The sequence below is a fragment of the Lycium ferocissimum genome, chromosome 10 (assembly GCF_029784015.1).
Source record: "Lycium ferocissimum isolate CSIRO_LF1 chromosome 10, AGI_CSIRO_Lferr_CH_V1, whole genome shotgun sequence".
Lineage (NCBI taxonomy): Eukaryota > Viridiplantae > Streptophyta > Magnoliopsida > Solanales > Solanaceae > Lycium > Lycium ferocissimum.
Window position 1 is genome coordinate 22,510,525 of NC_081351.1, and position 16,168 is coordinate 22,526,692.

General features: G+C 35.5%; 2 protein-coding genes across 2 annotated transcripts; both read right to left on the reverse strand.

Annotated features, from left to right (window-relative positions):
* Positions 1–378: 378 nt before the first annotated feature.
* LOC132032843 (uncharacterized) lies at positions 379–11,799 on the reverse strand. The gene is made up of 8 exons (XM_059422610.1): positions 11,652–11,799; positions 9,895–10,075; positions 9,214–9,319; positions 6,874–7,053; positions 2,401–2,889; positions 1,820–1,888; positions 1,672–1,746; positions 379–646 (listed from the first exon to the last, which is right to left on the reverse strand). Exons 2-7 carry the CDS (start codon positions 9,940–9,942, stop codon positions 1,682–1,684), a joined length of 957 nt encoding a protein of 318 aa, XP_059278593.1. The 5' UTR covers positions 9,943–10,075; positions 11,652–11,799; the 3' UTR covers positions 379–646; positions 1,672–1,681.
* Positions 11,800–13,536: 1,737 nt separating this feature from the next.
* Positions 13,537–15,058, reverse strand: LOC132035202 (ethylene-responsive transcription factor ERN1-like). Its single transcript, XM_059425488.1, has one exon. It carries the CDS (start codon positions 14,629–14,631, stop codon positions 13,858–13,860), a length of 774 nt encoding a protein of 257 aa, XP_059281471.1. The 5' UTR covers positions 14,632–15,058; the 3' UTR covers positions 13,537–13,857.
* Between the last annotated feature and the right edge of the window lie 1,110 nt (positions 15,059–16,168).

Genomic DNA, 16,168 nt, shown 5'->3' on the forward strand with positions numbered 1-16,168 from the left:
GTAGTTCAAAATATAACAGTGTTTATGCTTTTAATTCTGTTTTAATTAGACAAAAAAATTAATAAGATATGGGTCTTGGTTAATTTTGTTTTACATATTTGTGGAGCTCATGTCTACATGACATACAAAATTAATTTATTTTGCCATGTCATATTGTTTTGTTTGATGACATTGTATTTATACAAAACAGAGCTGAATGTCTTTGCTGCATAATTTCTCAAAGTTGAGTAATCTTTTGAGATATTTACTCAATTAAACTGACATACATTTTGTTTTTAAACAACAATGAAGAATTTCTTCTATTAACCGCGAGTAAAAGTAGCACACTTGCACGAGAGAGAGTAAAAAAATAAAAAAAATCATCCAAACAACAAAAGGAAAAGCTGAAATATCCCTGGTCCAATATGCACTAAACTTCATCACTGTTTCCATAGTTACACTAAAAATCAGACAGTATGCTTATACGTGGCTAAAATAACAATGTTCTAAATCACATTCAACTCTTTGTACAAGATCTCTACTGAAATCTATCATGTTTGAATTATTCACCATGAAAACATCAAGCCTACAATACCAGAGAATCCAAATATCCTAAACCACTTGAGCAGCATATACAAAACCTATTATCGTGTGTGTTTGATCAAATCTGCAGTGAGAAGATCAACAAATGAGAATGAGTCAATTACCTTGAACTATCATAAACCAAAAGAAGGCGGAACAATTTAGCTAGAAGAGCGAGTAAATATTATTTCTCATGAAACATTGACCCATGGCACAAAAACCAGACCTACTTCGTCCTATAATAAGTTACAAAGTCCTCCTTCGACGAGAGGAAAAACAATGAAGAAAGAAGACCATAATTCTCCTCGTACTTTTCCAAGCCGAATACGTTGTCTTCCCATATTAGACAAAACATTCACATACAAGCAAATTGAAAAACCAAGCACATGAGTTCTCTAGAAATACTCTCCACTTTGGGTGGTACAAAATATTTGACAATATTGCTATAATAAAACAAATTCAAGATTTTGTTACGATGCAATGTTTTCCTTATCAACTTACTTCCTAATCAAATTTTAAAATTTCGTCCCCCTACCTCGGACAACCAATTAATATGCCTCAAGTTCAAACTAGTTTGGATCTTCACGACCATTCCGTTCTTTTCTGGCGCATCTAGCTCAATATTAAATAGTTTGTTTGTTAAGACAAATAAGAAATTTTATAAAACCAGAAGTTTTCTAAATCGCATTCTTACTTCTACCCTGACACGCAAGTTCCAAATAAACCAAAAAGAACTATATGCATCTTTTTGCACTCATTGTGTACTATTCTTAACTATGTCTATATTGATTCCAAAATATTCTAGGACTTTTGAGATAACTTCATTCCAGATGATTTTTGGCCTATCTCATACCTTTTTACACCTTCAATCATCATGTGGCATGTGCTACTTGCACCATGAATCAAAATTATTATCTTAAACTTCATGTCGACTCAAAATTGTCATGTAAAATGGAACCAAGGGAGTAACATTAATATGACCACAGAACCTTCATCTCTAATGAGATTTTTAAATTTTTATCGGAAGAAGTACCTAAACAACCAATCTCCAGTGAAACCATTACCAAGTAAAACCGCAAGTCTAATGGATCTTATAAATGGAGAAAGTACCTATACACAATCAATCTGGAGTGAAATTAGTATATCTCAAGCTCTCTGATGCATTGGTTAACCTCTCAATGCCTCCTGAAAGTTGAAACATGAAATTGGTTATCCAAAGAGAATAACAAAAAGTCTTACCTTGGTAATATCCACCTACCATTTGAATCAAGCAAGTTGCCTGTATCTGTTGCTAGAAAGGGAGTCCTAGAGTAGCTCTCCAATATATCTGAACATGGTCAAAACGGATGTAAAGTATGCCTGATTAGCATCACACAACTCATTTGAATACCTAAAAACTTCGAAAGTGGAAATCCAGATATGCTTAGGGTGCGTTTGGTATGGAGGAAAACATTTTCTGGAAAATGTTTTCCAATTTTCCCATGTTTGGTTGGTCGTAATGTTTTGGAAAACACTCTTGGAACAAGTTCCTTAAAAATGAGGAATTTCCCTGTTGGAATTATGGAAAACAAGCTCCATAAGTGCCAAACTAAGTTAATTGTCTCCTTCCCACCAACCCCAACCCCCACCCCCCGCCATCTCTGTACCCCACTCCCCACCCCATTTTGCTAGATTACATATAAATGTTCTTGGGATAATATTTTTTGGCTCACTTACCAAACACTAGAAAATAAGTAAGAAACCTACTTGTTTTCCAAGAAGACTTTCTCTAGGAAAACATTTTCTTTCATACCAAACACACCCAAGGGTATGGGAAAATGGGAAGAGGAAGACACATACCAGAACTATTAGTGAAATCAGCAGTCAAGTCTGAGAAACCAAAATTTTGAGATATTTCTCCTAAAAATCCAAAGGAATTGGTGTCAGCATCCAGAAGAGGTTCATTAAGAGGTTGTGTGTTCGACTCCACACTACTAAATGACGAAACAGATGCATCGCCCATTGCAGAATGTGACTCCAAGTAACTGCCATGAGGACCAAAGGCAAATGGAGAATTGCCGCCATAGACAGGTTCTGTCTTAATAATCCTCCCGTCCATTGTCTGTCTCATCCCCATGTTAGAGGGCTGGCCCAAATACATATTAGGAGGAACGTCAATTTTCCTGCTTTGAGAAGGAATATCAATTGCTGTTTGCATGCAAGAGAGAACAGACGAGCTGCTGTTACTGAATGCATTGGGTCTATCTGCATGTACAGATTCATGCATGCCATTAGGCTTTGCAGCAGTTCCAACATTTTCGGCAGCACGGCAAGTTGAATTTTGATGCACTGCAGTAAGGCAAGAAACTTAACATTAACTAGAGACAACAACACGGGTTCTCAAAAGCGGGTTTCTAGCAAGAACACAGATGAGAATAAACAAGAATTTAGTGGCTGGCTCCAAACTGAAAACAGTGCTCTTCATGCTTGTTGCAGATAAGATTAAGACAAACTAAAAGCAAATGGCCCAACAAATTTTGAACTTAAGTTTCTATATTGTGAAGACTAGTTGATTCAATAGAATGTTGCTCGGACTCTCCAAAATCCTTGCCGCAGCCGTGGCGACATGACATGGGTGTGGATGTGGGATCCACACCGGATCTGGTCAACTTACTCTATAACACTGTTCTAACGCTAACACTCGACATCCGAACAATCCAAAGTTCAGTACCCGCAAACACTACATATGGCATTCCATTAGCACCCACCAAACACTGACCCCAACATGTGAAAATCTATTTTCTCAAAAACAGGATACTACATTGTAAGGGGAGTCAAAGGAGAATTAACAACAGTACATGTGGAGTACAAAGCTTTTCCCCCCCCAAAAAAAAAAAAAAAAAAAAGAAGGAAGAAGAAGAAAAGGAATCACTATATGAGTAGGTCACTCCTCGCAATTTCTTATATGGATCCTCCGACTAAATAATGACAAGTGTTATCACAGATACTTGTACCTTCCCCAATACAACCTCGTGGAGCAACATTAACCACCAATACGGATTAGAAACAATCAACCAAAAGAAAAACTTTACGCATGTGTCAGCATAGGAGATTCTAAGAATCTTACTGGGAATTAGGAAAGTGGAAATACTTGAGGGGAAATCATTTGCATCATCGAAGATCATAAAGCGGCCAGATATATAGGAGATTAAACATGTTATAGCAAAAATGATGGGTGCAATATCAGGAAAGGCACACATCAAAGACTTTCATTGACATATCAATAATGGATACATATCAACTTCTGAAGTTACACTCAAAGGAAAATGGCACAGAAACAACTTCCACCCTCATTAACATATAGGAAGATACTGGCATCTATTAGTCTGGTGGGAAGCATCTATAAGATTATCTCTAAGGTGCTTTATAACAGATTAAAAAAGGTTCTGGACAAGACGGTGTCCACTTCTCAGAATGCTTTTGTGGAAGGAAAACAGATAGTGGATGCAGCTGGCCAATGAAGTGGTTGATTACAGGAAGAAGCAAGGTGTGCCGGGAATTTTATGTAAGTTGGACCTTGAGAAAGCTTATGATCACGTGAATTGGGATTTCTTGGATTTCATTATGTCGAAGATGGGTTTCGGGGATAAGTGGAGATGGATCATGTTCTGCATTTCTAGTGCCAGATTCTCTGTTCTGGTGAATGGGAGTCCTTGCGGATTTTTCGGGAGTTTGAGGGGATTGAGACAAGGGGATCCGTTATCTCCTATGTTATTCATCTTGGTTATGGAAGGTTTGAGCAAAATGATGGATGGGACGATCAGAGCTTTTGAAGGGTTTTGAGGCTTCTTTTAGGGGGCATAGCAACGTGACAGTCACACACCTTCTATTTGCAGATGATGCGTTGGTTTTCTGTGATGCAGAGGTGTCCCAGCTTGATCATTTGAGACAGATTCTTATGTCGTTCCAGGTTGTGTCAGGCCTCAAGATTAACCTCAGAAAATGTGAAATCACTCGGGTGGGAGTAGTGGATAATATTGATCAGATGGCGGTAAGTGCTCTACCTACCCCTTATCTGGGACTACCCTTAGGTGCTGATTGCAAAGAACTGGAGCCCGTTTGGATTGGCTTATAGCTTAAAGCTGTTTGCAGCTTATAAGCTGAAAAAAATAAGTTGGGGTAGTCCAACTTATTTTTTTTGGCTTATAAGCTGTTTTCAGCTTATAAGCTGCTTTAGATAAACTAAGTTAAATGGGTCCAATTATTTTTTTGAGCTTATTTTAAGCACAATGACTTTAAGCTGGCCAGCCAAACACTCAAAAAAGCCGAAAACAGCTTATAAGCCAACTTATAAGCCAATCCAAACGGGCTCCTGGCTGTGTGGAATCCGGCGATTGAGAGAGTAGAGAAGCGGCTAGCTGGCTGGCAGAAAAGGTATTTGTCAAAAGGAGGCAAGGAAGTTTTGATCAAAAGCACTCTCTCCAGCATTCCTACGTACTTCATGTCACTTCTCCAGGCTCCAGGCAAAGTGATTGAAACATTGGAAAGACTTCAGCGGAACTTTTTATGGGATACATCGGAAGGCGTTAAGAAACATCATCTTGTGAACTGGAGAGTTGTCACTTCTCCCAAGGAATGAGAAGGCCTCGGTATTAAAGATCTCAAGGTGTTCAATAAAGCTCTATTGGGGAAGTGGATATGGGGATTTGGGGAGGAGGAGAATGCTTTTTGGAGGAGGGTAGTAGCGGAGAAGTATGGTCAAATGGAAGGGGGTTGGAGGACTAGAAACATTATAACCCCATTTGGGTGTGGTTTGTGGAGGAATATTATGAAGGGGTGGGATGACTTTCGTGGACATATAGGCTTTAAGGTCGGGGATGGAAGCAGAATAAGTTTTTGGGCACACAAGTGGTGTAGGGGGAACGAGTAGAGGGAGATTTTCCCTAATATTTACCGAATATACAGCCAGAGAGAGATGACAGTCCAACGAATACGTAAGTCTCACGAGGGGGTTATTCACTGGGATTTAAAATTCAGGAGGAATCTTCAGGATTGGGAGATGGAAGAATACCACGATTTGATTGAGCTTTTGTATGGGATAGATACACCTAAAAACGTATCAGATGTGTGGAGCTGGTGGGTTAATGGAGATGGAATATACACTGTTAGCTCTTTTTATAAGAAGCTACTAGTGAGGGATGAATGTTCTTTTCCCTATGACTCTATTTGGATCCCTAGAGTACCGAGGAAAGTAAGTTTCTGTGCTTGGTTGACGGCTAGGGGTGCGATCTTAACGGCGGAGAATTTGAGAAAGAGAAGGATCACATACGTTGGTTGGTGCTTTATGTGTAAGAGTACAGGCGAAAGTGTTGATCATCTTCTATTGCACTGTAAGGTGGCTAATCGGTTATGAAGGATGACCCTCGATTTGTTTGAGATGCAATGGGTGATGTCGGGCACAGTGAAGGAGGTACATAAGAGGGGGAAAAGAAGTCCAAGGGCATGGAGTGTTGCCCCTTTAGCAACCATGTGGGTAATTTGGAAAGAGAGAAATAGGAGGGCTTTTGAAAGGGTGGAGCAAGATATTGTGAAAATACTAAGAAGTGTTTTGTCTCTAGTGTTTTTTTTTTTTGTTTTCCTTTTTGTATAGAGAACTGGATATCTTTTGTTGAGAACCATATTTTGATGTAGGTTCTCTTCTTTTGGTATACGGCTTGTATACGGGGATGCCCCAATTGTTAATAAAATTACTTACCTTATCACAAAAAAAAAAAAAAAAAAAGGGAAGATACTGGCGTACCAAAATAATTATCAAAATGTTGAAAGCCAATGTTCTATAATGATGTGCATAGTTTAAATATCTGCAAACAACAATTAATGTAGAAGGTGAAGCATCAGACGCTGGAAGGAAAATTGAAAATTTGGTGGAGGCAAATGAAAGAGGGTATTTGAAAGGAATGAGCAGAGGACAGAGTGGAACTCCTAGTAGTAAGACAAATGAAGTTTAAAACTATCCAAGGAAGATAACTAGAGGCTTCTGGATGTATCTCAGATAATTGGCATAAACCAAGATATACTGAGACAAAGCAGGCATTTGATTGCAGACTAAATGGAAGAATCGGCCAACCGATAAAGGTTTTAGTGCAGCTACGGTGTATGTGCCGCTTTGAGGTAAAGTCATATGGTTAAAAAGTTGGACACTACATAGCATATGCACAAACTGAACATTGGACTTCCCAGTTAGACAAGTGATTTTTGAAGCTACTCAATGACAAGATATTGATTGATGCATGACAACTAAATGCAGAAAGCTTCATTAAGTATCCATCTTACTTGGCGAAATATTACACCCATTAGACATAGGTAGAGAAGAAATTGCACTTGGAACTTGCTGTGTCATCTTCACCTGTTCTGACAGCAACCTGTTGAATTCAATTATTTGCTCTTTCACCATCAGCTTCAGGTAATATGCTTGAAAAAAATCCTGATTTTCTTCTTCTAGTTTCTGCCAAACTGAAAATAAGGGAGAACATTATAATGCTAAAGTGTTAGGAAGCTGAAATCATACAAAATCTGTGAATTGCTACATGCCTGTAAGCAATACTGGAAACGAGAACCAAAAAAATAAACAGAGCAAGAACAGACAGTATATTTACGTGTTGTAGCAAACAGCTCATTAAAGGCATTAGTAGCTGCACATTAGTATTAACAGCATCTTTTGTCAAATCAGTTTCATGATAGCATGCCTACTAGAGCTGCAAGTGCTCGTGACTACATTCATAAACAGAGGCACAAAATGGGCAGTACAAAGATATCTTCAATTGCTTCTCCAATGACACAGGTGTTTGGTACAGGTAGCAGCATTACACCCACTGATTAATTCAGATAATTAGAAAGCAATCAAGTTAACAGAAGTGTGAAGTTCAAAAGGAATTCCAAAAGCTCTGAACTTGAACAGAACTTTATCGGAGTGTCTAGGTTTCTCCTAAATTCTTTGCAGGAAAGATCCAATTGAGATGAAAAATCCAGTTCCCAAATACTATTTGAAAATCTTATTATTGGTCTGGAAAGTTCAAACAGATGCAAAATAGCAAACAAGACTAGAAAACCATATTTAAAGAAAGACGAGCTTTTTTTTTTTTTTAAATGAAGAAAGAAAGAAAAACTTAATTCTTTAAGAGTCTCTAACGTATTTTTTATTAACCTCATTAATCACAACGCACTCCTGAGCAAATATCGTCATTCATACTATGGAAACCAATCAATATTTCTCCATGTCCACAGAATCAGACTTAGATCGACTATACTCGAGGCGAGTGAGAATTCCCACAAATAGAAAATTGAAGTTTTAACTAAGAACTTGTTCAGTGCAACAGCACCATTCAACTGGATATAATCTGCCAGCATTAAATATTTATCAGGAATTGGCTGGGAAACGTCAAGTGGAACACCCAAGATAAGCTGATGCAACTAGGAACCGAACTCCAAAAACATGTAAGGCCAAAAAGAAATATTATACAAGTTTAGGAAAGTAATACGCAATTTTGTTGTCCCTATATCACCTATGCCCCCAAAAACTCACCTTCCAAAAATCCCTTTCCTGAATGCTACATAGGAACTAAACTCTTCCCACCCATTCTAATATTCCTCCACAATCCACATCCATAAGGCATAGAAATATATCTCATCCTCCAACCTCACTCCAAAAAGCATGTTCCTCAGCCCAAATCTCCACAACCATTTTCCTAACAAAGCCTTATTAAACACCTTTAGGTCTTTGATTCTCTTTCCACTAAAGGAGCTCTAGCGTGAGAAGAGTGAACCCTCCATGTCCAAACAGTTCAAGAAAAAAGAATCAAAATTATGCATCAACTTTTTTTTTTTTTTTTTTTGAAACTGGTAACTAAATTATTCATCAACTTTTGACTAAGCTCTATTATTACCCTCACGTTGGAGCTCCATTAGGGGTTCTAGGGCAAAAATGAGACTTGTTCCTAATGGCAAGGGTAATATTGGACCATAATTCAAACGAAGGACAAAGTTGCTCCATTCCAGAGAGTATAAGGGAAAATTATCCTTTCTGCCTTTAAGGAGTGAATCCATGATTAAGGAGAAAAAGAAGCAATGATTCTCTAGTATTGGAAGGTAGGTGCCTCTGTTCAAGAACATTTACATGTTCATGCATTCATACACTTGTTTTCCTTGGACATTCATCAAACGCAAAGGAAGTAATCCATTGTATAATTTAAAGAAAAAATAAACGGAGACAGCTAAAGAACAGCACAAAAACAGAGAAGGACAGTCAACTAGTAAGAAATAAAGCTTATAACAAGCACTAATAAACTCGACTTTCTGAGAATGAAAAGGTGATTTTTAAAAAATTGGCAGAGAACATCTGCATGTGTGATAAAGAGCTAAAAATCATGGGCAAAAGAAACTCTTTTTAAAAAAAATATGATTGGAAGTTTTTATGTATATTTATTGTTTCACAATGAATCTGTTATTTTCAGGAAGTGTGAGGAATACTGGCAACCATTATTAGCCATAGGAAGCTTTGTGATCCTTATTTGAATCTCTTTCAAAACCTCTGTGTTGCAGGGTTTGTTAGGTTCAGTCCTCATTCCACACTACAGGAAGGAAGTGAGTATATGCCTTGAAAAATATATAATATACCAAGTTCAGTAAATCTAGGCTCTATGTTGTCCTGGATGAAGAGTGTGTTCACAACTTCTTTCCGACTCATGTATTGCCGAAGACACTGCTCTATCCGATTTTGCACCTGAAATTCAAAATAACCATCATCTTTTTCACATGTACTTGCGCAGATCTCATGATCATTCAATTTGGAAAAGTAGGACACCCAAGCTCTCTTTTCAGTTTTATCATATCGGGAGATGGTGGATGTTAAGATTCATAGAACTATATTGAAATCACAATAACAGATAATGCAGTATTGGTTGAAGTATATGTTATTAGTGAAATACAAACATAAAAGAAAACTAATTCTCCTTCAACCAATGACCTAAATCGATCTTTGTGCCCAAAAGATGCTATAAGTTGTTAACATATTGTTAAGGATACAAGTTCAAGGATTTATTAGTCATAGATTATCATCATATACATCATCAATGCGCCAGAAACACATTCTTCCATGTTAATGGGGAAGAGAAGCCGAGTATAAATTCATGATATTTTAGAGAAGCAATAATCAAGAATTAGAATCATCACAATTGCTTCTTACCTTTTCAACAAGTGCGTTTCTTAAAGAATGATTAATAAACAAGTGCAAGGCTAAGCAAAACAAAGTAACATGTAAGGAGATCACAACTCATCTGTAAAAAGATGAAAGCATACCATTTGTATATCTTCACAAGAGACTTTTCGTCCATCTCCGCTCGACATTTTTGAGGCTCCAATACTTAAATCTATTGCAATTAAGCTTTGTTCCAATTTTTCAGTAGAAGCGTACACCCCAGCTTACGTGCAACATCAATGAGTATATTCCAAAAGGCAGTCACTTACACCTACGATCCAGCTGCATTAAAAAATGAGTTCAGATCAGCAGATCATATATCAAGGCTCAAAAAGTGGAATTTAAATGAGGATACAGCGGCTGACAAGATTCACCAAGGCACTCAAATTGATAAGCCTTACAGCAACAGGTCATTAAGAAGGGGAAGAGGGGCTGATAAGCATAAACGATTACAAGTTCAAAAAAACAAATAAGGAGAATTGGAGTCATATGAAAGGATATTCAGCCTATGCCCTCATTGCCGGCGAGGTTTTTAGGGAACTGATAACAAAAGATGAAGCTCAACTAACATCTTACTAGTCAGTAGAAACTCAAACCATAGTCCCTCCGTCCCAATTTATGAGAAGATGTTTGACTGGACACGGAGTTTAAGAAATAAAGGAAGACTTTTGGAACTTGTGGTCTAAAATAAGCTATAGATCATTGTCTAGAAATCATCTCATTAAGGGTAAAGTTGGAAGTTTAAAGTTAAATTGTTACTAAATATATAAAGGTGTCATTCTTTTTGGGACTAACTAAAAAGGAAAGAGCGTCACATTAATTGAGACGCAGGGAGTACTTGTTATTACAATTTGTTTCTCCTTTGTATATATGTGCACACATAGAACCAATGGCGGACCTGATTTAAAGGTTATGGCTATGGGTGCTTGTTTTGAAGTCAAACACTATCATATATATGTAAAAACTAGTTTATATAAATATATTAATTGAGCACCCAAACTCAATAACAACTTCAGAGTAAACGTAATTGAGCACCCATTATTTAAAAATTCTAGGTCAGCTAGTGCATAGAACAAATATAATACTCACAAAGCACTAAACTGGACAAACGACCCGATTATCAATTGAACTAAATAAAATCACGAACCCAACTGAAATACACCAAAATAGAACAAATAACTTCAAGAAAACAAAAACCCAGAAATCAGAAAGCATTAAACTTCACAAAAAAACTGAAATCAATTGTAACAATCACAATATCAAGAACCAAACTGAAAAACAAACAACAACATATGACACGATTATCAATTGAAAAGAGATTTTTTCTAAATACAATCACGAACCCAGCTGAAATACATCAAAATAGAATTAAATAACTTCAAGAAACAAAACCCCAGAAATCAGAAAGCATTAAACTTCACAAAACAAACTGAAATCAATTGAACAAACATAGTATCAAGAACCAAACTGAAAACACATAAATAAACAAAAAAAACAACAGAACTTCAAGAAAACAAAACCCCAGAAAGCAGAAAGCATTAAACTTCACAAAAACAAACTAAAATCAATAGAACAAACACAGTATCAAGAACCAAACTAAAATACATCAAAATAGAGCAAAGTAACTTCAAGAAAACAAACTGAAATCAATTGAACAAACACAATATCAAGAACCAAACTTAAATATACCAAAATAGCAACAACAACAAAAAGAACTTCAAGAAAACAAAACCCCAGTAATCAGAAAGCATTAAACTTCACAACAACAAACTGAAATCAATCAAACAAACACAATATCAAGAAACCAACTCAATATAAGAGTATAAATAAGCAAATAAATGGCACAGAACTCACTTACTTGAGTAAATATTCAGAGTTTTTTGTATAAGAAATTTGATTCAAAAGAGGTGTCATTTTTTATTGAAGAAAGGGAAAGGTAAACAAGTGATGACGTGGCTATTTTGCCATTACATAACACTCTCTTTGTGCTTTTCCCTTGTGTAATTCCACTATTTTTTTCCCCCTTTTAGTTAATTATTATAGGTGCTTTTTGGAAATTTGTATAGCTTTTGTTTCTTGACGGGCTAAAAAAGGAAAATTTATTTAGTCCCTCCGTTCACTTTTACTTGTCACTTTTATCATATCAAAATAAGATAATTTCTTTTTTTTTCAGTTTTAGTATTACTCCCTCCGTCTCAAAATATTTATCGTCCTTGCTAATAATAGTTGTCTAAAAATATTTGTCATTTTATTTACACAAGATAAAATTAAGTAGCTTTTTTCCATTTTACCCTTGTATTCACATACCAATATTTAAGATGTTTTATCATTAATAGAGTAAATATTTATTGAGAAGAGGAAACATGATGAAATATGTTAAGAGGGTAAAATAATCAAAATGCTACCCTTATAAATGCTTTCTTAATGGGCGTGTAAATGAAAATGCGACAAATATTTTGAAACGGAGAAAGTAATTACTCATTTTAAATTATTTTTCAAGTCATTAAAATTATACACCAATTAATATGGGTAATATGGTAAATTATACACTTCGTTTATTATTTCTTAAAGGGTGTGCAAAGTCTATAATGTACAAGTAAAAGTGAGCAGAGGGAGTACTTTTCTATTGTCTTCTATTAAACTTTTGTGAAAGTCATATTTTTTTTATAAAAAAAGGGCTTAGAGAGTAAATAGGAGTACATTTTTTTTCTTCATAATAATAATAATAATTTTTAGTTTGAAGTTGGATTTCTACTTTTGTTGATTATTTTTTGTTGTTTATTGAAGTTGGCTTTTGAATCTTTTCCAAGTTAATGGGAGAAAAGGCATTAAACAGTCCAGGAGCATTAATAGTCTGCATTCTTTAAGATAGTGGTGCATTTTCGGTCCAAATTACATTACTTGTGAGTTTTTAAATAGAAATAACTATCGTGTACATAATTTTTAAAATATTTTTACTTGTCCACTATAAATTTTTTTCATAATAATAATAATTTTTAAAAAAGAAAGTGTATTGTTTGAAAAAAGAAATTGTGTTGTCTTGATATGCTTAAAATAATAAGTAAAAGTGAAAAAGGTTTTTTAGTTTGATCTTCTACTTTACTTTTGTTAACTTATTTTTGTTTTGTTAAGTTGGCTTTTGGATCCCTTCCAAGTTAATGGGAGAAAAAAGTGTAAAACATTCCATTTTTTTTTTTTCATTCCATTATCTTTAGACTTTGCACAAAAGACGAAGCATTAATAAAGTCTGCATTCTTTAAAATAGTGGTGCATTTTCAATGCAAATTCTAATTACTTGTATGTTTTTTAACAGAAATAACTCTCGTGCACACAATTTTATCTCAAGCCAAAAGAGATAAGATTAAATCTATTGCACATATTTTGTCGACGATAGCCCATCGATGAGAACCAATATCACCTCAAAATATTCGCAAATAAGAAAAATTACTACTAATATTTTTATTTTCAATTTTTGATGGACAACAATCCAAATGTTCATAGAAATTGCAACAACAACAACATACCCAGTAAAATCACAATGGGATGCAGGAGAGGGTAAAGTGTCACCTTAGATCTTACCCCTTATCTCGGAAGATAAGGGAGGTTGTTTCGAAAGACCTCTCGGCTCAAGAGAAAACATGACGAGAAAAGATTAGATAAGCACAAGCAGTTCAAAGCAAAATGAAAATGAAACTAATGAAAGCGAAAAAGGCATGATAAAGCAGTCTCAAGGTACTAAAAAAGCTCAATAAAACTCATTGAAGAGCTTGATTTGATGATTAACTTCAATTATGATGATAATAAATTGAAAGGCCTAAAACAATTCCTAACTTGAACAAAACATTTGAAAGAAAAATTAAATGGAGTCAAGTAGAACTTTCTCGAACGTATCAAGAAGCTGATCCATATTGCGAGTCAAATATGATACTCGGGCTAAGGACCAGATTGGTAATTTTTCTTACATCTCCCACCCTCATGGAGCTCAGGTCTTTATTGTAACTCGATCTAAGAAGAAAAAATCACGCTCGGTGGGATTTGAAAGGCCTAAAAGAATTCCTAACTTGTCAAAACATTTGGTACAACATAGGCAAATCCCAAAAAGCAGCATCATTATTACAATCATGAAAATTCTCCAAATACTCATTCACTTCATTCATAGCATATAGTGATGCTGATATCTGCCTCTCTTCAACCTTCATGTGTTCAAATTCAGGTATCTGATCTTCAAGATTTTCTTTTGGTACCTCCTGAAATGTACCAAATTTTTCATCATCCAAAAAAATCCTATCAAAATCAGTTGAAAATGTTGATGAATGATCAATATTGTTAGACCCCATTTGATCTAATTCATCCATAAAGAAACTCAAATCAGGCTTGTATGCATCGTCATCACATGTCTTAGATTCTTGATGACTTCTTGATCCACTAGCTGCCACAGGACTAGAACTATTGCTAACACTAAGTGAACTTTTTGAAGTTGAAATAGTACTAATGGTGGGATTTCTTGTAGTACTTTTGGGATTGATCTTGTTGAGGTTTTTCTTATGGTTGAGGAGGTTTCTGATTTTCATAGAAAGAGCAGGGTTGACAGGGGCATGATTATGGAAATTCGTTTGCGTATTTGATCCTCGGAGAAGAAAAGCAGCCTCATCATAAGCGCGAGCAGCTTCCTCAGCTGAATCAAATGTCCCGAGCCACATTCTGATCTTTTGTGTTGTGTTCTTGATCTCTGCAATCCATTTTCCAGAAGGCCTTTGTCTTACACCAACAAATTTTCTCTGTTTTGGAACTTTGGGACTCCATTTTTTGGTGGAATCATATACTTGTTCTTGTTCCATGGGAGCTAGAGGGAGAGATGTTTAAGAGAAAAAAGGACTAATAGGATAGGAATGAGAGAGTTGTTTAAACAAGAGGAGACAATGTTAAGGTTCTTTATATAAGTCTTTGGAGTTTATGGGAGCCTTGTCTTCATTTACTTGTTCTGTCTTTAGTTGACTGAAATATCAAAGTGTGTGAAATTCCGAGGGTTATGCTGAAATAGATAAAATCTCTTCAACCTTAATCACAGGTCTTGGGTTCGAGTTCTGGATATGAAAAAAGAGCCTTATAGGGACCACGTTTTTCCCTTAAATGAGCTTTACACGGCGCGAATTAGGATTAGTCGGGCCCCAATACAGGTGTTAAACACTGAGCGGAAAACCTAAAAATATTGAAGTTTGTGGTGAGGAGAGAAGATGTAAAGAATATGTCATGAAGGCAAAATGACTTGTTTAACATGAATGATTAAACCAAATTATAATTGTTTAAAAATATTTAATGTTTGTTGTGTGTGTTTGTTAGTTTGTTATGTTTGCTGCATTTTTGCAAGGCATGCTCTAAGTCTCACACTTATGCACGTTCTTTGTCTTTTTGGTTAAATGGGGTGGAAAATGATGCCTTAGTTTTTGGCCTTTTATCTCTTCTAGAGATTCTTGCTTTCTTTTAATATATTTTGGATGATCAAAATACCTAACATATCAACTGGTATATGTCTAATTAATAAAGGGTCCATGGGATTTTTTTTTTCTTTATCTCAATTTTCAAGTACTTTGTGATGATGACATTGCATGTATTTTTAAGTGCTATTGGTGGTGCCATTGTTCATCATCATCCTTAAAAGGCACATTTTGTAATCTTTGCAGACCATGAATATCATTATTTGTGCCTGCAAAAGCACATAAATGATATGGTATGATTATCTTAACAAAGAGTGCTCTTACTTGTCCTGCCGAGGGGTACGATAGAATGAATAGAATCCCTCCGCATTTAATTAACGGTCTCGAATTTTAGCTCTGAAAAATGGCAAAATCGTTGGTAAAGAGCGTTTTCCCCTTTAATGGTTCTCAAGCGGCAAATCTGAATTAGTCCGACTAGTGAGTACCAAATACCAAATGTTGTGACATAAAAAATAAAAATAAAAAGATTTCATATTTTTTTCAAGAAAATATGATGGTTTTCGAAAATGAAAAAAGATTAGTCCACTCAACTAATGAAGATGGTGAAAATTGATAATAGAAGTTATAAAATCTTTTCTAAAAATATCATTTTAAAGATTTCACAAGAAAGGTAGAAACATACTAAATTTGAGACATGCTAGGCAGTACGTGATTCTAGATGCTATGTCACAAAGTACAAAAAGTATAGTATACTTGTATATTAAAAGAAACAAAAGTCAAATGTGGTCTAGTTCTTGACAAAAATAGCATAATATTTGGTGATTAGGACAACTTTGCACTTGGTCAACCACAAAACTAAGTTGCAATCACGAAGCTGGCCTGCCCTTTATGTTTTACTCTTTTCATCATTTTCGTAAATAATTTATCGTACTTTGGCCTT